This window comes from Ovis canadensis, chromosome 14, assembly GCF_042477335.2.
Source record: "Ovis canadensis isolate MfBH-ARS-UI-01 breed Bighorn chromosome 14, ARS-UI_OviCan_v2, whole genome shotgun sequence".
NCBI classification, from domain to species: Eukaryota; Metazoa; Chordata; class Mammalia; order Artiodactyla; family Bovidae; genus Ovis; species Ovis canadensis.
In genome coordinates this window covers 35,430,288-35,458,174 of record NC_091258.1, presented here as the reverse complement: position 1 = coordinate 35,458,174, position 27,887 = coordinate 35,430,288, and the positions used below count along the sequence as shown (strand labels likewise).

Genomic DNA, 27,887 nt, shown 5'->3' with positions numbered 1-27,887 from the left:
GCCACTGCAGTGAGAAGCCCGAGCCCCATAACCAGCAAGTAGCCCCGTAGCCACAACTGGAGAACAGCCCGCACAGCCGCTGAAACCTAGCACAGCCAATCGCTCGATCGATGCATTTTCAGATCCATGTCCTCCCCTACCCCTTCCCTCGTCTCTTTGAGATTCCAAAATGAGTTAGAGAGAGAGAGCTGTGAACTGTCTTCATATATATCAACCATCTATGAGCCTCTTTTCCTTGATAACCAGTAGAGCCTGATCCTTGGTGTTACACTTTCCATAGGACCTTAGCCTTCCTTATTAAGTCTGACGCCATGGGTGAAGGAAAAAAAAAAAAGCATTTAATTTACAGATATGCTTTGGGGGCAGCTACTAAAGGGTATTCTGTTAGCTCACCATGGTCAAAGAAATCAGCCATAGCTGGCACCATCACACATTGTTTCAGAAAAATGCACTGTGGAGAATTGACACTGTACCTATAATTTCAAAAGATCTGCTCATGTAAAGCAACCAGCGGCATGTTCTGCCACATAATGGAGAAATTCACAGGACGCTGGCCCCCATGATGGCTTCTGTGGCTATAAAAGCCCCTTCATGCTGGATTTTTTTATATTTGGTAAATTAATAGTTTACTGTTCCAAGATTCCTCCGTGTTTATATTATTGCTTTTCTAACATAAAAGTTTGCAGTTGTTATGGAAACATATGGTAACATTTGCTGCTAAATTTTAAATGCATTTTCTACCCCTGTTACACACCTGAAATGAAGCCAAAAGCTCTCTTTGCTTCACATTAGGGTGAAATTCAAACTGGTCTGGATGACTATAAATGGTTACTGTTTGTCTTGGCTCCTACCTGTATCAGATTTAGACGGAGGAATCTTAGGGAAAGAAATTACACGGGATAAAATGGATATTTCTAAATTACAAGGCCTGCAATTCCAGTGGCTCCAAATATCAGCTTTCTGTTTCATCTCAGCCTGCCAGCAAGAAAATGGTGGGGCTGGACAATAAAAGATCGACAACATTTACTCTCCAGAGCCAAAAACTTCTTGTTTTGATTATCCTGAAGGAAGAGGCTGCCAATCCTGATCAGTGAAGTCTTGTTAGCAAATTAAATGGTTGTAGATTACAATGGTGCAAAACGTGAGTTTTAGCCCCTGGCTTCAACATGAAATGACAAAGATATACATTCTTCCAACTCATTTTGTTCAGCAATTTTCCTCTTTGAGCATCTCACGGTTCTCAAGTAATTGTTCATGATGACTCTTGGCCCTTGGGGACCTTGGCTTGAAAACACTTATTGAAGTTTTCTAAGTGACCCTATTAGCGACTTCTCCACCCCTTCACACCTCATCCAGATAAAGTTTCCTTGTGCAGTGTGACTAGTCATAAACACTGGGGAAAAAATGAAGCACTTAGCTCAGAAAAATATCAGATGAGATCTTGCCTGTTTGAACATCTTTCTGGAATTTTAAATCAAGATGAACCAAGAGTCACAGAAGAACTTCAGATGTGCACATTCAGTCTTGCTCTGGGACCCAGGAGAACTAATTCCCACTTACATCTTGGTCCTGGGGGCTTGATCTATGTATTTCATTTGTTAAGAGTTGAGATGAATCGTCACAGGTTAACTCTCTGTCTTTTCTTTCTGGGACTATAACCATGTTATTTGCTCAAGATCTCCATTTTAAGTTTCAGACAAGATCAGACATTATTTCTATATATTTGAAGTGAATGGGTGAAAGAATTGGGACGTTTTTCTAAGCACGGAAATATGAGAGGTTGCCAAAGATCTTTTGCTCCTTAGGCCCTTGTTTGGTAAGAAATAAGTTTCACGTAATGGGCTGGACTTCTCATGTGGCTCAGTGGTAAAGAATCCACCTGCCAATGCAGGAGATGAGGGTTCGATCCCTGGGTCAGGAAGATCCCCTGGAGAAGGAAATGGCAACCACTCTAGTTATTCTTGCCTGGGAAATCCCATGGATAGAGGAGCCTGGAGGGGCTACAGTCCATGGGGTCACAAAGAGTTGGACATAACTGAGCATGGACGCATACATGCATCCCCTAATAACATATAAGCAGAAGGGTCTAGGGCGGTAACTAAAAAACATAGCTTTATAATCTCCCTGCCCCCTGCCTTTTCATTAACTTCAGTAAAGAATCTCAAGTTCCAAGTCATCTGGGCAATACTTAGCATACTCTAGAATATAGAGCAGGACCCGACCAGCCTTCACAGACCATGGATGACCATTGCATTATTATATTACACATACATAATATGTACAATATATGTAAATAATATCTACAAACTTAAATATTATTTATATTAATACAATGGGCCTCCCTTGTGGCTCAGAGGGTAAAGAATCTGCCTGCAATGTGGGAGACCTGGTTTGATCCCTGGGTTAGGAAGATCGCCTGGAGAAGGGAAAGGCTACGCACTCCAGTATTCTGGCCTGGGGAATTCCATGGAATGTATAATCCAAGGGGTCACAAAGAGTCAGACACAACCCAAAGACTTTCATTTTCACATTACATAATATATAATTATATGCAGTATGCATTTTCATGATTGTCTGCCTTTCTTCTTTAGAGAACAGACGGTAATATCTCTTAACTGAACACATAGAAAAATACAGTAATTAAAAGGCAGACACCAGAATTATTTTACAATATATACATATATCAGATTATCATATTGTACAGCTTAAACTTACACAATGTTATAGGTGAATTATATTTCAATAAAGCTGGGAAGAGCGGGTGGGGAGAAGACACAGAACCTCACTGCCCAGGCTCAAAGCTCTGGTCTGGCCACTTATAACTTGTTATCTTGGGCAAATTTCTTGTCTTTCTGGGTCTTAGTTACCTTAACTGAAGTATCACCTGAATTTTAAGGTATCTCTATAAAATGGAAATCAAAACAACTCTTCCTTCACTGGGTTGGCAGGCAAAGTAAGCCAGGAAGTATGAGGGAAACACTTAGAACAGTACCCACCACATAGCCAAGAGTCACCAGAGGTTAGCTACTCTTATTAATGATGATCATCAGCATCGTCTTCTTCATCACTAACAGCATAATTATGACTAAGATACATGTTTCCTGACCCCTTCAGTTTATCAAGGACAGCACTTCGTGATGTGTTCCACCATCATGATTTTTAGCAATATTCATGAACCACCTACGGTATTATATTTCCAGAGTTTTTCTTTAAATCAGTTTTAAAAAATAACCACACAACTTAGGTTCTTCCCTGGCAGTCCAATCGTTAAGATTGTACTTTCACTGCAGGGCGGATGGGTTCTATTCCTGGTCAGGGAACTAAGATTCCACATGTCACGTGGTGTGGCCAAAAAAAAAAAAAAAAAAAAAGAACTTAAAAAAAAAACTAACAACAACTTAGAGATGGATTTTAGTCCTGTCCTCAACAATATAACTTGGGAACCATGGATCCAAATGTCAATCAAGCCTGTCAATCTAAAGCAAAATATGTAACTTTTAAAGTAACAGTCTTTGGTATATTACAAAATCACCTTCTGTACCACCTGTGCGTTGCATGTTACTATTCAGGGGCCTCTGAGTGAGGTCTTGGCACATTTCCAAAGGGCCCACCTATGTATGAACTGGGAGACACTTTAGATTTGATAGAAACCTACCACCACCACCATCCACATGGACAATACACAGCCTTGTCAAGGGACTGAATGTGGGTGAGTTACTGAGCTTACTTCCCTTAGCACATACTCAGGTCTGAATCCTGTCTTGGTGCTGAAGGATTGTAAAGAACTCCCTTTCATTAGCCTAAGTCCCTAGTAATGAGAGTATCGTGCTGGTGGGTGAGACTACAGACAGGGCAAGGCCCTTGTGAAAGAAAAAAAAAAAATGATGCTATACCAGAGGTCTCCTCCAATCTCTGCAGACCACATTAAATGTATTTTGACCCCTGTGCTAACCCATTTTCCTGTGATACATTTGGTACAGGAAAAGATTAATTACTTATGAAAATCAAGCGAACATCTCTACAGCAAATATATTATCACCGTATAGGACAGGACATAAAGGTTTGCACTTGCACCATTAGCTTAGCTATAATAAATGAGATGCTCTATGTGATGTATAATATGGTAAAGAAAACGCAGCTGTTTGCTTCTGTAGGAAAGTGCATAGGTGCACCGCACCTGAGTCTGCAAACCCTTAGGCCCTCCACAACAAAGCTGCATCCCTCAGAACAGCGATGCCTGAAAACCATTATCCATGGATAATTAACTATGTCAGGACACTGAGGTCCTAACATGAGGTCCTCATAATTCCCCACTAAGGGAAAGACAGTAAAACATTATTATAATATATTACCGATATTTAATAAGAAGACTGTTCTATTTGTGTGTTATTAATGCAAGCTGTAAGTTACAGCAGTGTTTGAATTATTCTTAGTTCTTCTGGGCACTCTATCTTGAAGGGCACAGCAGTGCTCGGAGCTGAAGAACCGTAAAGAAATAATTTCCACTTGGGATTAAAATTTTCAAGATATATTTGCAATTTGTTCTGTTTATTTTCCCTCTGATCACATGAAGATATCCATGGTGGCCGTTTATCACTGGAAAGGCCATCGCTAAAATGACCACTATTGAGGAAGTTTAAAGCTATATCCTGGTGAAACATGCCTACTAGACTCCTTTGATCCGGAGTAGAGTCCATCATTTTGCTTTCTCCAAGTATTTTGGTCATTTTCAGACTCTCCCCTGTAGCACAAAGTATTTAAATTTCTCCATAGCCAGGATCTTTGACGCTTGAAGACAAAAAAGCCTCTCTCCATTTATTAAGATGACTTCCTACTGTGTGGGGCTGTTCTTTACCTCGTAATTAAAATAGCACCTGAACACTACCATCTGTGAATGCAGATTAAATGTTTACAAAACATGAATATTCTTTCATTTTTTTCCCTTGCCAAATACCTCTAAAACTCATAATTTCTGTGACATATTCCCCCCTTCACTGCACCAGACCCCAAAAGCTTAAATAAACTTTTACTCCAAAATAAAAAAAAGGAAAAAAAAAAGTAGGGTGAACATTTTGCCTCTCACGGCAACCTTCCATACATCAAGACAATCCATAAATTAATGTACAGCTCTATAATTTGCTCAAAGAATGAATGAGCTGTCAGTCTTTGCTTTCTGTTTCTAGGATTCTGTCAGTTTATGGCAGCCCAGAGACACAGTTTGCCACTTAATTTTCCTCTTCCTTTTTCAAATACACACATTTTGGAAAAGACATTATTTATACAAAAGGCTGCCAAGACACTGAGTTAGGATGGATATGGATATACAGACTATTTCACAAGCTACTCTTATTTAACCAAAATAGAGTCTCTTTGGGAGTCTTTTGCACAAACTGCAAATCCATAAATGCAGAGATTATAAACATTGATACAGGCATTTCTTCCAGAGGGTTTTCTGACCTGATGTTAACTTTACATTAGAAATTCATGTTTCTTTAGAAATGTTGGCTTATTTCAGTGAAATGGTTCCTCTGGTATAGTTGGGGTTGTGACGTCAGCCTGGCTCCTTCCTAATAACCCTTATGAAATATTTACAATGAAATTGAACCACGCATGCGTAGCAGCTGACTCTCGCAGCCGCCAAGGTCTAGGATTATCCTTTTCTTTTTATTAAAGGAAAGAAATCGTTTTTTATATTTTCTTCTTCTCCAGAAGATCAAACCCACATGTATTTAACAACTTCCCTGACCACACCTCCATGGGGCCATCAGTCTGAGCAAAGAGACTGAAAGATTGTTCTGACCACATGACATCTTTGTGCCATGAAGGAACAGCTGGGTTCCCCTGTGGCAGAGCTGGATGAGGCATAAACTTGAGGGTGTAATAGGGGAAATGGTGATCACCAGCAATGGAGTCCCTGCCCTACCTTCCTGAAGACCAAACTCTTCATTCCAAACTGCCAACATTTTTGCAGACACCATTTTTATAGTGACAATGAGCACCATATACACCTCATTCAGTTTGGAAAACTCTCATATGCTTCCTCTGTAAAAGGAAACATGAAAGATTGCCAAGTTAAAGGCAAAAACACACACACACACACACACACACACACAAATGCTTCCTCCAAGCAAGAACTGACACATAACAGAACATTACAAGGTCACAGGAGGCAGTATTCAGATTGCCTCCTGGTTCCCTGGCCAGGATCATTGCCTCTCTTCTCTACAAGTATAGGATGGTGGAGAAGATTTTTCACTCAAAGCAGGCAAGGACTTGCAATCTATACTCAGAACCCTAGCCATACCATTCAGTCTGCAGACATGTATTGATCGGCCTAAACAACACATAAAAACCTTTCAGTCAGTTCAGTCCAGTTGCTCAGTCATGTCTGACTCTTTGCGACCCCATGGACTGCAGCACACTAGGCTTCCCTGTCCATCACCAACTCCTAGAGCTTGCTCAAATTCATGTCCACTGAGTCCATGATGCCATCCAACCATCTCATCCTCTGTCGTCCCCTTCTCCTCCTGCCTTCAATCTTTTTCAGCATCAGCGTCTTTTCAAATGAGTCAGTTCTTCACATCGGGCGGCCAAAGTATTGGAGTTTCAGCTTCAGCATCAGTCCTTCCAATGAACATTCAGGACTGATTTCCTTTAGGATTGACTGGTTGTATCTCCTTGCAATCCAAGGGACTCTCAAGAGTCTTCTCCAATACCATAGTTCAAAAGCATCAATTCTTCAGCACTCAGCTTTCTTTATAGTCCAACTCTCATATCCATGCATGACTACTGGAAAAACCATAGCTTTGACAAGATGGATCTTTGTCAGCAAAGTAATATCTCTATTTTTTAATATGCTGTCTAGGTTAGTCATAGCTTTTCTTCCAAAGAGCAAGCATCTTTGAATTTCAAGGCTGCAGTCACCATCTGCAGTGATTTTGGAGCCCCTAAAAATTAAGTCTCTCACTGTCTCCACTGTTTCCCCATCTATTTGCCATGAAGTGATGGGACCGGATGCCATGATCTTTGTTTTCTGAATGTTGAGTTTTAAGCCAACTTCTTCACTCTCCTCTTTCACTTTCATCATGAAGCTCTTGAGTTCTTCGCTTTCTGCCATAAGGGTGGTGTCATCTGCGTATCTGAGGTTATTGATATTTCTCCCGGCAATTTTGATTCCAGCTTGGGCTTCATCCAGCCTGGCATTTGCATGATGTACTCTGCATATAAGTTAAATAAGCAGGGTGACAACATGCAGCCTTGACATACTCCTTTCCTGATTTGGAACCAGTCTGTTGTTCCATGTCCAGTTCTAACTGTTGCTTCTTGACCTGCACACAGATTTCTTAGGAAATCTTACTTTCAAATAAAAACCTTTGAATTATGGCTAACATTCAAATTGTTAGCTGACACACAAAGTCTGAATTCCCCCCTTCTCTCGAAAATGTAGGAGACCTAGTAAGACAGATGCAGCCTCCTTGCTGCCCACTTCAGAGAGGGTGTGACTTCCCAGTTTACTTCAGCCTCACTTCTCTGTCTTCATTCACCCAAATGATCTGCCAGGCCCTCCCTGCAGACATTTGAGCTTGCAACGCCTCTTGTCTGAATTCACTAGAAAACTCACAAGTACCCAGGTATTCAGCTGTTCTATAGTCAAAAGCTCAGAAGAACACGTCCATGATTAAGTCCAACCTCTCTTCAGGCATGGTTTCACCGTTTCATGTGCCCTCAACACAGGGTCTCTCCAGAAAAGACGAAAACTCGAAATCAAAAAATTATAGGTATGCCAGTGTTCATAATAGCACTGTTTACATAGTAGCCAAGACATGAGAGCAACCTAAGTGTCCATCAACAGATGACTGGATAAAGAAGATGTGTGTGTGTGTGTGGGGTGTGTGTGTGTGTATGTGTGTGTGTGCGTGCGTGCACGCACGTGCATCGTCGTGTCTGACTCTTTGTGACCCCGTGGACTGGAGCCCACCAGGCTCCATGGAATTTTCCAGGCAAGGGATGTTCTCAACCCAGGGATGGAACTCCCATCTCCTGCACTGGCAGGTGGATTCTTTACCACTGTGCCACCTGGTTAGCCCCACACATATATATACAATGTGTATATATTACTCAGCCATAATACTGAGTGTAATAATGTGTAATACTACTCAGCCATAAAGAAGAATGAAATAATGTCATTTCCAGCCACATGGATGGACCTAGAGATTGTCATACTAAGTGAAGTCAGACAGAGAAGGACAAATATTATATGACGTCACTTAGATGTGGAATCGAAAAAAAAAAGGATACAAATAAAAGGATAAAATATTTACAAAACAGAAATAGACTCAAAGTCGTAGAAAACAAACTTATGGTTACCAAAGGGTAAGGGCTGCGAAGGGATAAATTAGGAGTTTGGGATTAACAGGTACACACTGCCATATATAAAAAGATAAACACGTAGGTACTGTGTAGCACAGGAATCTATACTCAATACTTTGTGATAAACTAAAATGGAAAAGAATCTGAATATATATATATATATATATATATATATATACACACACACACACACACACAAAACAGAATCACTATGCTGTGTACCTGAAACTAAAACAACATTGTAAATCAACTATACTTCTATTGAAAAAAAAAAAAAACCAAGTCTCATTCTCTAAGTCACACAGCCCAGGTGTAATGGTCTCTGGGGCTATTGGTACAAAGGCAGGTGCCTGTGTGAACACACAGGACATGCTCCAAAATACACAGGGAGGAATGAAAAGCTCAGGTAAGGCCTACTTTCCTTACCATGCAGAGCCGTCGCCCAGCACCAAGCCGGCGCTGTTTTGCGTTTGCATCCCTCAGACTCGCGCTGAGATTTCCACACGCACGCCTACTTTCTCAGCACACCCGCTCTGACTTTTCTGCCACGGCCTGCTTCTAGTGCTGCTGGAAGATGCTGTGCTTAAGAAGGCTCCCAATCCTCAGAGGCCCCCTCAAAGCTTTTAAAGCGAGCATAACATGCGGAATTTCAAATGAAGAACCAACAGCGGAAAGATCATTTACAGTAACTATACAAACAAGCTAAATGAAAGACTGGTGTTCAAGTCATTAAAAATAATAATGCCAAAGCCCCGAGGGCTGAAATGTAAAGCTTCTACTTCGTGCGAGGAAACTGAAAAGAAGGGTGTTTATTATCCCAATCAGAGAACCTGTTAATTTATTTAGTAGGCGATTTTAAGAGGATGCTCGTTCACAGAGAAATCTCACTTGATCAGACTGGAAGACGAGTTAACAACCACAAGGAAAATGCCGGCTGAAGCTCAGGGCTTTGGCCAGACAAGCATTAGCTGGAGAGACCAGGGCATCACTGGGAGAGTCCAGGGTGGGGCTCCTGGGAGACACAGCCCCTGATGCCTCCCACCCGTCTCCTCCTAGGCTCTCCAGAACCAAGCCCAGATTTAGTTATAGAGTCATCTCTCTCACACTTTGCAGATGATGCCTAACATCATGACAACAGAAAAGAGGTGAGGTCTCCGGACCTGCCTGCCTACCACAAGTTTCTGTAAAGTAATGAATACGGACAGCTTGGGGACCGCTCACCTGTGCTGCCTGCCTCTTCCTGCCTGCAAAATGAAACCACCAGGGACTGGCAGAAGGTGCTGCTCTGACAGGGCCAGGACAGCCTTCCTCCTCGGTGACAGCCTGGGCCTCCCCTCTTAAACTTGACCCACCGTAATTCCTTCACAATGTGGCCGCGAGGCAGCTGACAGTAGCAGCTGCGGCTCCTAAGCGAGATGGATGGAATTTTCATAACTGGTTCCCCAAGTTACATTTTACCTTCAAGATAATTTATGAGCTGCTCCGGAGCCTTGAAGAGACAATATGCTTGCCATAAAATTAACTGTAACAGTCTTGTAGGTTATAATTAACACTGGGAGGGTAGCACCAACTGGATGAAACACATGGCATAATTGATGGTGAAACTGGAAAGGGGGCGAGTGAACAGTATCATTACGGCACACGCTGCCTTAGCAGAACTGATGCTTTCCAGGGGTTAATTACAATCGCCTTCTAGGGCCGCTGTTCTGGTGGGGAAGAGGCCAGAGCTGGCCAGGGAGGGCTGGAGATTTCCTGGCAGGGTCCCGGGGCACCTGGACACGGAGGCAGAGGCTATCAGCAGGCTGGGGCGAGAGGCAGGCCGAACCCAGAGCAGGTCGAGCATCTGGCAAGGTGCTTCCCGGATTGCAGACCAGGCCCTCCACAAGCCTGCCTCCTAGACATGACTTCATTTTCTCTGTAAACCGCATCTTTTTCAGGGATGAGAAAGATCTGGATCAAAGAAGGGAACTGGAACTTCCAAAATGCCCTCCCCAAGGCTTAGGATTGTCATTCAGAATACAACGTTAACAGAATCGGAGCATTTCAACGTAATGTGGGCAGAAGTTCATAAAAAACTAAGATGGTCCACGTTAAACCTCAGGTTTGTTAAACTACAAAGTGGCACCCTGTCCAGAGAAGAGGATGAAGAGAAAGCTAGTAAGAAATGTAAGAAAAGGCTTGTCGATCACGTGTCTCTTGGAAAGAAAACACTAAGCTATGCCTTTCCTGGCGTGGATACTAAAGAGCTTGATCAATACCCCCTCAAACACCGAATATTCTAAACACACAGGAATCACTCAAATAATTTCAACAAGCAATGTTAAGGTGACCGGACCTATTTTTGTTGGTTGATTTGTTTTGTTTCTGTCCTGGGACAAGACAGTGAAAAATCATCTTGATCAATGAGGCAACAGTGTCCCCTACAGGCCAGCAGAGCTATTCCCCACCCCCACCCTTCACCCCATTCCTTCCTCAACTGAGAGCCAGAGTTAAACTTTTTATCTAGAACCTGGAATATCCATTACAGGGAAAATTTGTAAAATACACTGGGAACACCCCTGAGATAAAATAAAATTACTTCTCTTCACGTGCGGTAAATTGTTTCCTAAACATACTGTACAGCAGTGATTAACCCATTATAGAGAAGATAAATGCTACCCGTTCAGAATAAGGAAATCTACTCAAATCAGCCTTAACTAACCTGGCTCTGAAACTACTCCACTTAAAGGATTTACAGATCTTTGGAGGCTAAACTTTGATGCTCTCATCTGGGCCCCTACTCTCCCAACTTCTGTAACCAGTATAGAAGAGATGACATAGCTATAAAGGTAATAACTTTACTTTCAAGGATTTAAGGCAGCGAGATTTATAAAGTATGAGCTGGAAACTACTTCCTTAGAGAGAGAGATGCCCACCCCCCCACAACTAAAAAGTATGAAACATACTTAGGTACCAGAGGAAATACACATTTACAGACACACGCCCATCTATCTCCATGCTGGGAAGGTCCCTGGGAGGTTTCTAACTCTTACACTGTGAGACCCAGGTCAAGTACTAGGAGAACACGTGAGTGGCTGACAAAGAGGAAAGTCTTGTTACTCCAGCTCTGGCTGTGGCCACACAGTAGAAGTCTGAGGTGGGCTGTCCTGGCTTAAATTCCATCTCCACTGCAATGTAGGAGATGCAGGGTCCATCCTTGGGCATGGCAACGCACTCCAGTATTCTTGCCTGGAGAACCCCATGGACAGAGAAGCCTGCCGGCTGACAGTCCACAGGGTCACACGGAGTCGGACACAATGGAAGCAGCTGAGCAGATGCATGCACTATTAGCTCTGCGGCCCTGGGCATTGACTTTGCATCTTTCTGTCTCCCTTTTCTCACCTCCTAAAGCATTTAAAACTTTGTCTGGCACTTAGAGAGTTCTCACTAACTGTTCACGGCGAGTATGGCTAAAATTAGGACAACGTCAGGTTTCAAGGACAGTGGAGGTAGAAAGGTAAAAGCCTTCAGGAGAGACAACTACCCCATCTTTAGTGGCCCCCTGGGCTCTGACTCAGAGGGTCACACCTTGGCAGAGAGGGAAGATGCCTTCAAGGTCACTGAATCAAGCCACTTCTTTTGTAGACAGAGCTGCTGAGATCCGATGTCTCTGACGTGCCCAGAGTCTACAAGCCAGCTGGAGACAGGATTCAAATTGGTATCCAAGCCTCTGTCAATTTGATGTGACAGTCCTTACTCAGGACAGGGCCTGACACAGGCTGAATTCTACCTAACGTTCCCTCCTTCACCAATTCAGCAACACCCAGCCATACCATGAGGCTTGGGTTTTACATGGGGGCACTCTCACAAAGGAGAGGCCAGTTCGAGTGAGTCTGGCTTGCATTGATCTTCACTTTTTTGTTTTGACCTGAAGAGGAGCAGAAATTTTTTTCCTAATTTTTGGCCACAGCATGCAGCATGGGAGATTTTAGTTCCTCGACCAGGGATCAAACCTGTGCCCCCTGAAGTGGAAGCAAAATGTCTTAACCACTGGACTGCCAGGGAAGTCCTTGAAGAGGAGGGGTAATTTTTATTGAGCACAGAGTATGTGACAGGTATTTGCTGTAGGTTTTATTCCATGGAATCCCTTAAACATGTTTAAGGAACAGGTTCTCTTATTATCCGCTCAGGCAAGTTACAAATGAGAAAACTGAGGCCCAAAGGGGTTAAGCAACTTGTTGAGTTTATCACAACTTGCTTGGAGTTTCAGAAGTAGATCTGAGATTCAAGCCTAGGCCATCTACTCAGCATCTATGCTCCCAACCTCTATACCAGAGTCATAAACTTTACTCTGGAAGAAATCATCCCCCCCCCCCCCCCCACACTAACACTGAAAACTCTCTGGAGACAAGGTAACCCAGATTTTATCCTCTGGCCCATAATCACACTGAAGTTTCTCCCCTCTCTCACACACACTTGAAGACCCACGTGTAGGCTGTACAATCACTCGGTGGAGCAGTGCTTCTCACAAAGGCCGGGCACATAAGGAATCACACAAGAATATTTCTGGTGAACCTGCCGCTTTCATCTCTGGGACAAGGACTTCTCCAGAATCCAGACTTAACCCCTTGCGTTACATTATTAGACAAGATGATTATTTCCCCTGGTCAAGTGTTATTCATTCCTATAACCTCAGGGAGTACAGTAGCATCTGGTACCAGGTGGGCACGTGACAGATATTTGCTAAATCAGTGAGTACATCACTGACTGCTCACTCACAGTAATCAAAGATACCATCTATTAAATGCCGGACCGCATAGCACCCTGTCATGTGTAATCGGCCCCTCCCTAACACCAATGAGATACGCATAGCTCCTACTGTTTACTCTTAAGAGGTATTTGTGAATACAGCGTGACATGAATTCAAGCCTTCTTTAAAGTGAAGACATTTAAAGCGACACACCTTTTGTGCTAAAGCCATTGGGAACCAGGGTGCAAGCTATCTAAGTAAGAATTAGTGCTGGGGACCCCGAGGACGGTGAGCCTCACAATGCTGGCACTCCCTGACTGTGTCACGAATCTGACCCACTAGGACCAGAGCTGCAAGTGTGATAACAAGTGACCATCTGAGGATGAAAACGAGAAGAGGAAATTTTATCTCTGTTTCAGCTGAATGACTATTTTGCTGTGTGCTGAATAGGTAGGACATGGCGACTGTGCACATTTTTTTAAAGAGTTTTTTTGGAGTGGACCATTTTAAAAGTCTTTATGGAACTTGTTAAATTCCATAAATTTAACAAAGTTATGTTATTTGTTAACATCATTGCTTCTATGTTAAATTTGGCGGCGGGGCGGGGGGGGGGGGGCGGCGGGTGGCGTTTGGCCATGAGGCATGTAGGGTTTTAGCTCCCCAACCAGGGGTCAAACCTGCACTCCCTGAATTGCAAGGCGAAGTCGTAACCACTGGATGGCTGGGGAAGTCGCCGCACATTATTTTTTTAAAGAAATGCTCAGAGTTCTACTCAGGAAAACACTTTTTATTGGTCATTCCACTTGAATTGAAGCTTCATGAGAGAAAAATGCTCATCGGTTTTGCTCAATGCTGTTTCTAACACCTGGAACAGTGCTTGACAAATAGCTGGTGCTTGATAAGTATTTAATGAATAAATCAATGAATGAACCCATGTTTTCTCAAAAAACTGAAGAAGCACTGCCTCTAAGAAACAGCCAGCTACCACTCAGAAAACTGCCAGGCTCAGGATTCATACCGAGGCCTATGCGTTGATTTTACAAATAAGATGCGCAGAAGTCAATTGGCTTTTGTCCCCCATAAAACTGTTCAAATCATGACAGTAACAATGGTAATAACATTAACAACACTGGCCTCCTTAAGATAAGTTGCTGAATCTTGGAAGAAAGGTAACTTTATCTCTAGACTCATTTAATCCCTATGCTCTAAATTTATACAATGTTTCATTTCCTACACATTTATGAGGAGGTTTTATGGAGTTATCCGATTTTATGGAGTAATCTGGTTCAGAGACACAAAGGGCATTCTTCTGCTAAGGGCAGCAGAAAGTGGAGATTGCAATTATTAAAGGAGCTGGGGCAGACGCATTAAAAAGAATGACATGGATGACAACTAGTGGGCCAGCTGTGGCCAGTGCCTCCCTGCTCCCCTACCCCAATGCTGCACGAACATTTAGCTCATTGCAGGGGGCAGCCACTGAACTGGAGATGCCACAACTTCTGGTTCCCAACTAACCTGACCAGTCAACTGACATAGTCAGATGGCTCATCACATGTGGTCTCACAGGACAACAGCCTCATCATCCCATGGGCTTCCCTGGTGACTCAGGTGATAAAGAACTCGCCTGCTAATGCAGAAGATGCAGGCTCGATCCCTGGGTCTGGAAGACCCCCTGGAGAAGGAAATGGCAACCCACTCCAGTATTTTTGCCTGGGAAATCGCATGGACAGAGGAGCCTGGTGGGCTGCAGTTCATGGGGTTGCAAAAAGTCAGACACGACTTCGCGACTGAACAACAACATCATCCCATAGCCCAACCTCAAGGCTGGTGAGTCCACTTTTTGTGACCATGACTTCCTAATATTAAAGACAAATGTGGCCCCAGGACCTAGTTGCCAAGCCTGAGCTCATCACTGTGCTGATATCATCAAAGCCCATCAGGACATCAGCAGGTAACCAGCAAAGATCAGCTGTCCTTTGAAATATGGACTTGAAGCCATATTCAGCCTCAGCTCTGCCCTTCTGGCATGAAACCGACCCCTTACTCAGAGACGTGACCCTGGGAAGGACCTTCCCTCTCGCCTTGTTCTTCTTTTCTTCATTCATTCAATTTCACTTCCAGGAAGGATGGGGACTCAGGAATGGCTGGCTCAGGGAGGAGATCATGTCTTTTTGTACTGGTCCTGGCTCAGCTCCATGCTGTTCACTCCTGGGCTCTTCCTCGAGAGCCCAAGTCAGTCTGTGCCCAGAGCACCCTTCTTCCCTCACGCTGGATGTGAGGGTCAGAGGTGTTGGGTTGGGAGTTAAATACCAGAGACTCAGCACCTATTAGAGATCTCTCCTTATATTCAGTTTTAAGGTTCCCATCCTTGGTAGGATTCAGTTCAGTTCAGTCGCTCAGTCATGTCCAACTCTTTGCGATCCCATGAATCGCAGCACGCCAGGCCTCCCTGTCCATCACCAACTCCCGGAGTTCATTCAGACTCACGTCCATCGAGTCCGTGATGCCATCCAGCCATCTCATCCTCTGTCGTCCCCTTCTCCTCCTGCCCCCAATCCCTCCCAGCATCAGTCTTTTCCAATGAGTCAACTCTTCGCATGAGGTGGCCAAATTACAGGAGCTTCAGCTTTAGCATCATTCCTTCCAAAGAAATCCCAGGGCTGATCTCCTTCAGAATGGACTGGTTGGATCTCCTTGCAGTCCAAGGGACTCTCAAGATGACTATAAACTCAAAGCTTATAGCCCAATATCTCAAATGCTCATTCCTCCTCAAAATTATGAAGGAAGGACTTCCTTTGTTACCTCTTTTTAATGCATCTTTCTTTTTAATGCGTCTGCTCCATTTCCCACAGCATAGAGCACAATGACCTGTATATAGTAAGCACTCAGAAAATAACAGCTTATAACTGCAAAACTGGACAGGGGCAACCTGTCAGGCTTGAACAGAATTTGGGCCTGCCAGCAGACAAAAGGAGAGATTAGATAACCATGGGGAAAACTGTACAAGCCTGACAACCAAAGTCAATCCACACAAAATGTTTTACCTGTTGCATCCATAGCAGAGTTCTGAAGCTGATTAGCTTAGGAAAGCAAACGCTGTTCATTACAAGATCTGGGTTATAACAACTCGATTTTGGAGTCTGTCCAAAGCGGATCCTTCCTGGAGCTAAGTGGTGATGGTTGGGGCTGTGGAAGGTAACGGGATGGTCAATAATAAGCTGTCTGGGTGCGTTACTTGTCTAGGAAAAGATGGTAACTTGGCAGTTGTTTGAGAAGCCAAAGCCCAATGTGGGAAAGACATGTACACACAGACATCTAGGGGGACTTCCCTGGTGGTCCAGTGGCTAAGACTTTGCCTTCCAGTGCAGGGGTGTGAGTTTGATCCCTGGTAGGGGACCTAAGATCCCACATGCCTCTTGGCCAAAAAACCAAAGCATAATACAGAGTGATACTGTAACAAATTCTATAAAAGCTTTAAAAATGGTGCACATCAAAAAAAAAAAAAAAGACAACTAGGTCTACCAAGTTACTTTAACTGGAAAGAAGTAGTTCTAAAAGTTTTTCTGAGAAACTACCATAAACAAAAAAACCATGATTTCAAGGTTCATCCCCACTATAGCATGTATCAGTTCTTCATTCTTTTTTATTGCCAAAAAATATTGGCTATAAAAGGAAAACAAAACAAAACAAAACTTTTCTCAGCACCATTTTAAGGCTCCTTGGACCCAACTTAAATTGTCTACTAGGAAAATACAGTAAGCCCTGTTTGAGCCTAGAAGCAGGTGGAGCTTAGGTGAACAGACTTTTTGTTGGATTGGGCTACATTCCCATCCAGTGGGCAATGTTCAGAGATTCTGTAATGAAAGAAATCTAGGAGAATGGTAGAAGGGTGATGCAGGGGAGAATCAGAAAGAAATAAATACACACATGGGCCACATTCAAATAGATAAAGGACCGGGCACACTCATGCCAGCTTCGTTTGGAGCTCTATCCATCCTACAAGCCATATACCCTAATAGGCTCACGACCTCTTTACCACTTAAAGGGTGAGTCCTTAAGTCTGTCATTTAAAATCTCCCAATTAAAAAAAAAAAGTGGTCTTAAATAAGCACATGAAAAGATGCTCAACATCATCAGTCATCAGGGAAATGCAAATCAAAACTACAAGGAGATAACAGTAGGATGTCTATAACATAAACCAAAAAAAGGAAAAGAACAAGAGTTGGCAAGACTATAGAAAAACTGAAACCTTTATGCACTACTGGTGGGAATGTAAAATGGTGGAGCAGTTGAGGGAAAGAGCTTGGCAGTTCCTCAAGAAGTTAAACATGGAGTTGTTATATGACCCACCCATTCCAGGCTTAGGTTTATACCCAGAGGAGCTGAAAACGTGCCACTCTAAGACTTGTACATGACTGTACACAGCAGCACTATTTCTAAGAGCCAGAAAGTTGGAAACAACCCAGATGTCCATCAACCAAAGAACAGATCAACACAACATGGTCTATGCATACAATGTGAGATTGTTTGGCAATGAAAAGGAACGAAGAACTGATACAATGGGGATGGACCTTGAAATCATTATGCTGAATGAAAGAAGTCAAATACAAAAGGTCACATACTGCATGATTCCATTCGTATGACATGTTCAGAGTCGGGCAAATCTATAGAGACAGAAAGTAGATGAGACAGAAAGTGGTCGGGAAACTCGAGAGTGGTTGTTCACAGTTTCAGGGCTTCATCTGGGGGTAATGGAAATGCTCTGAAATTGAATAATGGTGATGGTTGTACAGCCTTGTGTATATTCTTAAAAAAAAATCACTTAACTGTATATTTTCAAATGATTCATTTTATGTTACATGAATTATATCTCAATTTAAAAAACCCCCAGATGGCCTGGCTTTCATCTTGTTTTTCATACTTGCACCTTGCTGAGTGAGAGGAGCATTTAAAGGAGAATGCTTTAACGTTAAAAAGCACACTTCATTCTGGAAATGGACCTCATCTCCCTGAGTTATCCTTCATCCAACCCAGTGAGATTTCTGCTCACTGCAAATCCCTGTGGGTATACACAGTCAAGTCAAAACCTAAGACGAAAAATATGGTAACTTTGAGTAATGTTTAGTAGATTTTTATTTGTATTTTAAACATAAGCATTGTCTGGGTGTGGCTTCTATGAGGTAGGCAACAGTGTTCAATTAAGGAGTTTTCAGCAGCATGGCAATGTTAGATTTCAGAGACATCTACAATTAAATACTTTCCAGGGAGGGTTAGAGCAAAGGGCCACTCTTGTGGTCACAACAGCTCTACTAGTTTCTTTCCCACTGCTTTCCACAGCCTCTTTCTAGGGATTTGCTCAGTTCTCATCCCCAGGTAAACTTAAATTGACTGCTGAACACACATTAAGAATTTATCTCATGCACAGCACCTCACACATTATTTTATATCGAATAGGTGGACACGACTGAGCGACTTCACTTTCACTTTTCACTTTCCTGCATTGGAGAAGGAAATGGCAACCCACTCCACTGTTCTTGCCTGGAGAATCCCAAGGACGGGGGAGCCTGGTGGGCTGCCGTCTTTGGGGTCGCACAGAGTCGGACACAACTGAAGCGACTTAGCAGCAGCAGCAGCAGGCATACAAAATACATAAAAATGCCCAGGACTTTCCTGGTGGTCCAGGGGTTAAGAATTCACCTTGCAATGCAGGGGATGTGGGTTCGATCCCTGGTGGGGGAATTAAGATCCCACATGCTGCAGAGCAACTAAGCCAGCACACCACCAACTACTGAGCCCACGCCACAACTAGAGAGCCCACGCACTGCAACAAAGAATCCGGCATGATGCAAGGAAGACCCCTTGCGTCATAACTGAGACCCAAAGCAGCCAAAGAATAAATTTTAAAAATGTATTTTCTAAAATGTTCATTGAATAAAATCATCTTTCTGAAAGTAGAAGCGGAGGATGTGCCTCTGAAGAAGAGCACAGAGGTTTGCTAACACCAATGTCACTGGTCAGAAACCAGGACAATCAGGCCCAGAGGAAGCTGGGAGAGAGTTTTAGATAGATTGCTTGCTTAGTCGCTCAGTCACGTCTGACTCTTTGCGACCCCATGGGCTGTAGCCCACCAGGCTCCTCTGTCTGCAAGACTTTTCAGGTAAGCATACTGGAGTGGGTTGCCATTTCCTCCTCCAGGGGATCTTCCCAACCCAGTGGATGGAACTTGCATCTCCTGCATTGAAGGTGGATTCTTCACCTGCTGACCAAACAGGAAACCCCTTAGACAGATTACTCTTATCAATTCACAAGTAAAGGAACATATAGCTTGAAACTGACCCATTGTGGGCTCTAATCAGCATTGCTATGATGTTTTTTTGAAAAAGGATAAAGAAAGGAATACACATATCTACTCAATTAAAATTTGGTGCTTTCTTTTACAGGAAAACTGCCAAGTATAGGAGTAAAACAGTGTGCAAGAGTCACATGTATATTTAGTATCAAAAGAAAAAAAAAGAATGTACAACGTTCAGTGGCCAGTTGCTGAAATGGATTGCAATTTTTTTGTAAAGCATTTTTGCTAACCCTTGACTTAGTTACATTCTCTCAACTAAGCATGCAAGCAGGAAAAAAATAATTTGCTTCACATTCTGACATGTTCAAGGCAAAGGAAGCCCATTCCTTTCCTTAAGCTGACTACAAATAATTATTCCATAACAAACACGCCCTCAGATTTTTCAGTGATCTAGGCAAGACGTCAGGGATTTGTGTAAAATAAACAAAGGCACTGATTTTTTTTCTTTTTTTTCTTATTTAGAAAAACAATTCGGGCCTGGACATGGAACTGTACCTTTTCTTTAGTGCACTTTTCAAATGATAATTTCTTCCACTGTCACCATTAAATCTTAATCCATTCCAGCTCCTTGCATGGGTCATTGAGTCTATATGTACTGCTGTTATTTTAAAATGTTTCCCCTTGGTAGGGAAAGAGGGGGAGAAAAGATGTTGAGGGCCAGATGGGCCTCTTCACAGTTCATTTATCAAACCTAATACGCTGGGCTCCACCCTCCTCTCACTCACTACCGCGGTTAAACTTCCATATAATTTGGTAATCATTTTCATTATCAGAGAGTGACCCTTGAGCAGCCGATCCCGGGACACCCAGCCCTTGCAGCTGCTCTTTTTCTGCCTTTTCCTACAGTAGACCTTAAGAACATTCGAGTTTATTAGCTGCAGACTGACCTTTGGGCTGCAGAGGTCAAGAAGGGGTCAGATCAGAGGGCTTGGCCAGTTCTTTAAAAGCTATAACAAGCTGTCCATCAGGCGGAGTGGACTGTATAAACAAAGCCAAATCTTCAGAAATTCGGTACCACTTCTGTTAACACTTACCCTGCATTCACACGGCTTCTCCCGATGTACTTGGGATCTTTCAACTCCAGGGAAGTGAATAGACAGCCCTAATAAGCCTATTTGGAGAGGGTTGTTTATGGGATTACCGGGCTTGGGGAAGGAAACCCACAGGACTCAGATATGCCTCGAGAATCCCAGGCTTGTGTGACACTGTGACAAACTCAGTTACTCCGAGTCACGCAGAATTGACACGTTCCTCCAAAAGCCAAATTATAGGGAACATATGCTTTCAGTTTAGGAGACTTCAGTGCATCCCAAACAATGGCTGGGCTCCTGGCCCTCGCAGAGAGAGACAAATAATTGAAAACCAAGTTACGAGTTGCACAGAAAACAGTCTCCCTAACACCGTTCACATAAAGGAACCTACTGAAGCCTTTATTACAACAAGATTTCCACTAAAGCTAACACCAGCTGCGGAGTCTCAGTGACCTAAATTTCTCCAAGTTGTACTCTTTCTAATGCATTCTCTAAGGTGCAGTATCAGGTAATTAGAGTCATCTGTATTTAACTTTCGGAGGAAAAAAAATTTTTTTCCTATTATCTAAATCTCACAGATCCCCAGATAGCTGGGGTGAAAAGTAAAATACTGTAACCCATTGCTTGGCCTTTGGCAAGCACTAATTATTATCTGTCAGAGTACATTTTTCCTTGTGTAATTCCGAAATACACAATAGGTCCACCTCTGAAACCCAGGCCACTCTGGGTTAGTGCCAGAGACGGTGTTTTATAACTTTCACCACTGCGCACCTGATGGCCACTCCAGGCGATGCCCAGTTCCAGACGGCCAGGGGAAGCTTTGATGAGGAAAAGAAAGGTGGATGGTAACCGTCTGTTTATACAGACCGCATGGACGAGTCTTTTAGATAGATCAATGGGATGGAAAACATCAAATGGGGCTGGCAGAGGGGTGGGGGAGGGGGGTTGGCAGGGGGAGGATTACGGTTATTGAATACTCTGAGGACACTTCTGAGCTCTCAAGACACTGCCCTCTTGAAATTTTCTTTCAGGTGTTTGGTTTTAAAGAGGCCTGCAGAGTGTCAGCGGCTAAGCTCTTTCTTGTCTCCTCCCCTGCCACAAAGGAAACACGACAAGTTTTGTTTCAGATGCTAGACTACATCAACTTCAGCCCTGGCTCCAACTCCTGATTAAATTGTTAGCAGTTAAGGGCCAGAAATGCAGCAACCAGACTCCTTTTAAAAACAGGCCACTTTTGGCCACGCTGTCTGATGAGTTGGTGTATTAGGAAATTATTGTTAACAAACCAAATGCATTCAACAGAGGCAGTCCATTCTCGTTCTCAACGTTTTCTCTAGCTGCGCTATCTGGTGAGGCGTTGCGGGGATGGGAGAGCGTTCACAGGGGAACTGTTTCCTTTCTTTTCTTTCCTTCTTTCTTTCTCTCTCTCTCCCCTTCCCTCCCACCCATCCTTCCTTCTATCTTCCGCTCTCTTTCTTCTTTTAATATATTTTTTTTAGATTTTTTTTTTTAATGTGGGCCATTTTAAAGTCTTTACTGTATCTGTTACAAAATGGCTTCTATTTTATGCTTTGACTTTTTAGCCACAAGGCATGTGGGATCTTAGCTTCCTGACCAGGGGTGGAACCCATATCCCCTGCACTGGAATGCAAAGTCTTAACCACTAGCCCGCCAGGGAAGTTCCTTCCTTTTGTATTTAATAAGAATCACCAGAGGAATTCCCTGGCAGTGAAGTGCTTAAGACTCCACGTTTTCACTGCTGAGGGCCCAGGTTTGATCCCTGGTCTGGGAGCTAGGATCCCACAACCCTCACAGCACAGAAAAAAAAAAAATCACCAGGGAAAAGATATAAAAGGTCAAAGAGAGAGCAATCTGTTAGATGTCCCCTCAAGGATATTCCACTATTTCATAAAATATGCATACTTTAGTGAATATACATATTTAAATTGTAATAGAAAGAAACATTTTAAATCAATTATTGAAACTTCAGTTGAAAATCTTTTCATGACTAGTTGAAACTGTCATTCTCCCAGACCACACTACAAAAAGGGGGTAAGGGGAAAAAGTGACTGGGAATTTTTAAAATCATGGTTTCAATCATGGTTTCAAAACCATGGTTTCAAACCATGATTTCATGGTTTATTGTTTCTAAATTCAGAAACAATACGCATATGTGAAAAAGCAGCTTTCTGATACCGCATCATAATGGATAGTTCCTACTCTTCACTGTCTCCTTTTTTGGAAAATGCTCATCTTCAGCCTTGTTCAAGCAAATCTATTTTTATGATAATTGTTACTAGTAAAGCCATTAATTATTATAAATTCTGTTGCATGAACTCATTTGGAGAATATTATGGCTATCAATAAATGTTCTTCACTCCCAGGCACACAGAATTTTTAAGCATCGAGTAACACTCGGACGCAGAATCCAGCATAATTTTTCTGATTCCTCTCCTCTTGCTCAGAGACTGATGGTAATTCAACAATACGCATTATACATCTAAAGGATAATTTTAACATTTGAAGGAACTGGTTCAAGGCTTCTACCAGCAAAGCATTTTTCAAAGAAAAGCAGGATAGCATGGTACTTAGCATGCAAGAATCCATTCTGTAAAAACTGATGATCTATAGACACTTTACCAGCCACAGCTATCTAACCACAGCTAAATCCATGTGCACAGAAATGAGGCTGAAGCCAAAGTCATTTATATTTGGTCAGTTCTGAAAATGGGGTTGCTGCATAGACTAGGTGCAAGCAAGCTGCCTCCCGCGTGATGTAAGAACACTGAATTTCCTAGACACCTGCCCCAGCTAAACAGCAGTGTTGACTTTTAGACGGTTGATTAAAAGGGTTCTTCAGCATCAGGTACTTAGATTACGTTATGCTCAAGATGTAAACATTTATGCTAAACGCTACACTCGAGGATAAATCATATATGCATACAGATGACATCATGGATCACTGCAATTAATGCAGGTACCATGTGGAGGAAAGAAAACTCTGGCTGAAAGCATCTGTAACTTGCTTCTTTTTTTTTTCATGGCCCCTCCGCTGAGAGGGAGGAGGCCAGCCGTCAGGAAGGGCTTCCCCAAAGAAAGCCCTCATTTTCCAGGGACAACAAATCCCATTTCGTAATAGAACAAACCTGGCATGCCATTCTCTCCTCAGGTTCTGGCGGGTGGTGATCGAGGCGAGGATGGACGTCAACATCTCATTCTTTTGTTCCATGGGGACCCCCTCTCTTCTAACTTCACGAAGCACAGCGCTTGTCTAGAAGAAACGATCCCCAAAAGAGAAAGTGAAAGTGAAAAATTAATAATGAAAAAAAGCCCATAAGCAAATAAGGACAGTAAATCAATGGCTTTTTTATTACAGTTCCCCTGCTAACAAATCAATACCGTAAATGATGGTCAAAAATGGCCAGCATATATTTTGTACTTAATCAATGTACATGGCACATAAGGTAAACTCTAAAGCTCCATTGCCTTAAGTAACACATCAAGACGCTGTGCATTCCCACTCTAATTTTCTCAGTGCACCAATGATTTTTTCTCCCTGGCAACTGCCGACCACGAGCTACTATTAGAAATTATTTTCACGTACACTTCACTGTGTGTTGTTTGTTTGGCCTCTTAAAAAAGAGCAGTCTCTGACTTTCCGTATCTGTTTCCTGCCACCCAGCTGAGGCTTACTGCACTGCCTTTCTTATTTGAATCATTAATTTCTATTTCCAGCCATGCCAGGAATTTTTTTTTTTTGGTTCACTCCATTTTCCTTGCTTGCTGCAAATCAAGAGCTTACAAAGAAAGGAACACCAAGAGCACAAGAATCAAAGAAGAGTATATCTCTATGAATATCTTTCCAGGTTTGAAAATCCACCACATACTTCAAATAGTAGATACAGGGATTTGTATGCACAGTAGACACATGATTTGGGGAACAATCTGCTATTCCATGGCTATGGCTGTGGTCTTTAAAAAAAAAAAATTAGGCTCACAGGTGAGTACAAAAACACTCAAAATTCAGATGCTGCTTTTTTAAGTAGTTGAAAAGCAAGCGCGTCACCCCTGGCTCACTCTAATAACTAACGTTACATCGAAACTCAAATTTGAAATTGTCATTTCAACTTTACAACTCACCTCTGTAGGCGCTTTTTATATGTATTTTAAGCATGCAAATGTCTGCGACAGTAGGAAAACAATTAAGGAAACAATGGAAAGTATTCTACTGGTACTTGAAATCTTAGTGAGCAAAACACCTTTCAAGTTCTAATCATAGAACTTTTCTTCAAATGCATTTACCTTCATATATTAACAACTGGGGCAGAAATCTTTAGGATTTATAAATGTTGTTCTTCATGAAAGGCTGGTGGGTGGGGCGGGGGCTTCTTTGGAGATGTTGTAACCAAAGCAATTGCTAAAGGGAATAAAACTGCCACTTTCTCTGTTCTCATCACTCGGTGTATTCCTTACTTTGGAATAGGAAATGGCAACCCACTCCAGTATTCTTGCCTGAGAAATCCCATGGACAGAGAGGAGACTGGCAGGCTACCGTCGATGGGATTGCAAAAGAGTCAGCCACGATTTAGCGACTAAACAGCAATTCATTATTCAACTGATGTCCACACCTTCACTGACATGAAGAGCACACTCAACATCTGATTCTCATGGATCTTGAAATACTACCTCCTTACTCCTCTGTAATATTTTACACTGTATGCTTAATATCTTCAAGACAGCCGTGAGGAGAGGCGTGACAAACACTTGCAGTTTTCGGTGCCATACCCATCCATACCCAGTCCCCTTTCCTGTAACAGCATCCAGATCTCCCTGTGGGGGAAGTCTTTACTGCATGAAATCCTCGAGGGACTGTCACCCAAAGCGTTCTGCTCTCTCCCATCAGGGATGTGGGCCAGGCCGGCCTAATTCTCTTTTCCAGGACTTTAGACACTTGAGAATGACAAAGGAAGGGGGAGGGGTTGTGGAATGTAGTAGCAATTTATTTATATTTCCACAGTTCCTACCACCCATGGTCCTCAAAGTATTCCCGGCTTCCTGATACCTGAGTCTCTTCTTTTCATATACATAATTAAATGTATTTCTTCTTAACTGAAGGATAATTGCTTTACAATATTTTATTGGTTTCTACCAAATATCAGCAAGAATCAGCCATAGGTATACATACGTCCCCTCCCTCTGGAACCTCCCTCCCACCACCCTCCCCATCCCACCCCTCTAGGTTGTTAGGAGGCCCGGTTTGAGTTCCCTGAGTCATTCAGCCAATTCCCATTGACCATTTTATATACAGTGGTGTATATGTTCCCATGCTACTCTCTCCATTCATCCCACCCTCTACTCCCTGCCCACCCTGTGTCCATAAATTTGTTCTCTCAAACTCTAGAGTGTCCTTGGACAACTTTAGCTATCCAACATCCTTTCAATAAAGTCCCACTTTGTTCAAATTCACCAGAACCGGTTTCTGTTGCTTACAATCAAACACCCTAACTGATACAAACAGGTAAGACAGGAGAGACTCCGCTGGCGAGTCCAGAATGTGCACTTCCAGTGCACGGGGCATGCGTTCAATCCCTGGTCGGGGAACTAAGATCCTGCACGCTGTGTGGTGCACCAGAAAAAAATAAATAAAAGCACAGACCTTGCAGATCAGACAGGAAACGGTATGTCCACTGGAGAGCATCCACAATAATCTGTCAAGCATTAGTCAGGAAAAGGCCTGCCTCCACCTCCTGAACCCAGAATGACAGCTACTCTACTGGTGATATAGCCAAATGCATACTCTATGAGCTTCTAGGGCTTCCCTAGACGGTAAAGAATCCACCCACAATGCAGGAGACCTGGGTTTGATCCCTGGGTTGGGATGATCCTCTGGAGGAGGGCATGGCAACCCACTCCAGTGTTCTTGCCTGGAGAATTCCCGTGGACAGAGGGGCCTGTTGGGCTAGACTCCACGGGGTCGCAAAGAGTTGGACGCGACTGAGTGACTAAGCACACACGAGCTCCTAGGACAACAATACTTGTGGCCCCCCAGCACCAGGAAGAATGCTGGGTTTCTCTGCTGCTAAGTATTTCTTTGGAAGGAATGATTCTAAAGCTGAAACTCCAGTACTCTGGCCACCTCATGAGAAAAATTGACTCACTGGAAAAACCTCTGATGCTGGGAGGGATTGGGGGCAGGAGGAGAAGGGGACGACAGAGGATGAGATGGCTGGATGGCATCACGGACTCAATGGACGTGAGTCTGAGTGAACTCCGGGAGATGGTGATGGACAGGGAGGCCTGGCGTGCTGCGATTCATGGGGTCGCAAAGAGTTGGACACGACTGAGCGACTGAACTGAACTGAACTGAAGTCACTTCAGTCGTGTCCAACTCTGTGAGACCCCACAGACAGCAGCCTACCAGGCTCCCCTGTCCCTGGGATTCTCCAGGCAAGAACACTGGAGTGGGGTGCCATTGCCTTCTCCGTAGGTTTCTCTAGGTGATTCTAAAGCATGACACCCAGGCTCCCAGTGTCTAAAGCAGGGGTTGTAAATTCAAATACTGACTAGGACCAGAAAGGTAACATGAGTAAGTTAAGCAAGGTTCCTGAAGAGAGCATATGCTCTGTCTAAAAAGACAGTCACTACTCAGCCTTAGCCCCAGGCAACTCTGCCATTCAGTAAAGCTGTTTTGGTGGGGCCAGATTCATGAATTTTTAAAATAAACAAGAACTCTGTTCTTTTTTTAACATGAAAACTCCTAATTTTAAAATGTCAGAAACTAATTTTTTTTTAGTTTTTAATTTTATACAAATTTGATTTGTTTTTAAAATTTTTATTGAAATACACTTGACTTACAATGTTGTGTTAGTTTCAGGTGTACAAAGTGAATCAGTTTCATATATATATATATATATATATATATATATTTTTTTTTTTTAACATTCTCTTCTACTATAGGTTATTACAAGATATTGAGTATAGTTCCCAGTGTTATACAATAGGTTCTTGTTGGTTACCTATGTTATATATAGAAGTGTGTAAACTTTAATCCCATATTCCTCATTTATCCATCCTCATCCCCTTTCTCCTTTGGTAACCATAAGTTTGTTTTCTATGTCTGTGAGCCTGTTTCTATTTCTTAAATAAGTTCATTTGAGTCATATTTTAGATTCTACATGTAAGTGATATCCCATGATATTTGCCTTCATCTGACTTGGTATGGTAATCTCTAGATCCATCCATGTTGTTGCAAATGGCACCATTTCATTCTTTGGCTGAGTAATATTCCATTGTATATATATCCCATCTTCTCTATCTGTTCATCAGTTGATGGAGACACTTAGGTTGCTTCTGTGTCTTAGGCTGTTATAAACAGTGCGACTATGAACACTGGGGTGCGTGCATC

At 42.8% G+C, this 27,887-nt stretch overlaps 1 protein-coding gene across 1 annotated transcript in view; it reads right to left on the bottom strand.

Annotated features, from left to right (window-relative positions):
- The window catches only part of FTO (FTO alpha-ketoglutarate dependent dioxygenase), a 427,202-nt gene that overhangs the window by 168,458 nt on the left and 230,857 nt on the right, over positions 1-27,887 (bottom strand). The window contains exon 8 of the mRNA XM_069549854.1: positions 23,629-23,753. Within this exon, the coding sequence (XP_069405955.1) occupies positions 23,629-23,753 (125 nt within the window). The remainder of the gene's footprint in view (positions 1-23,628; positions 23,754-27,887) is intronic.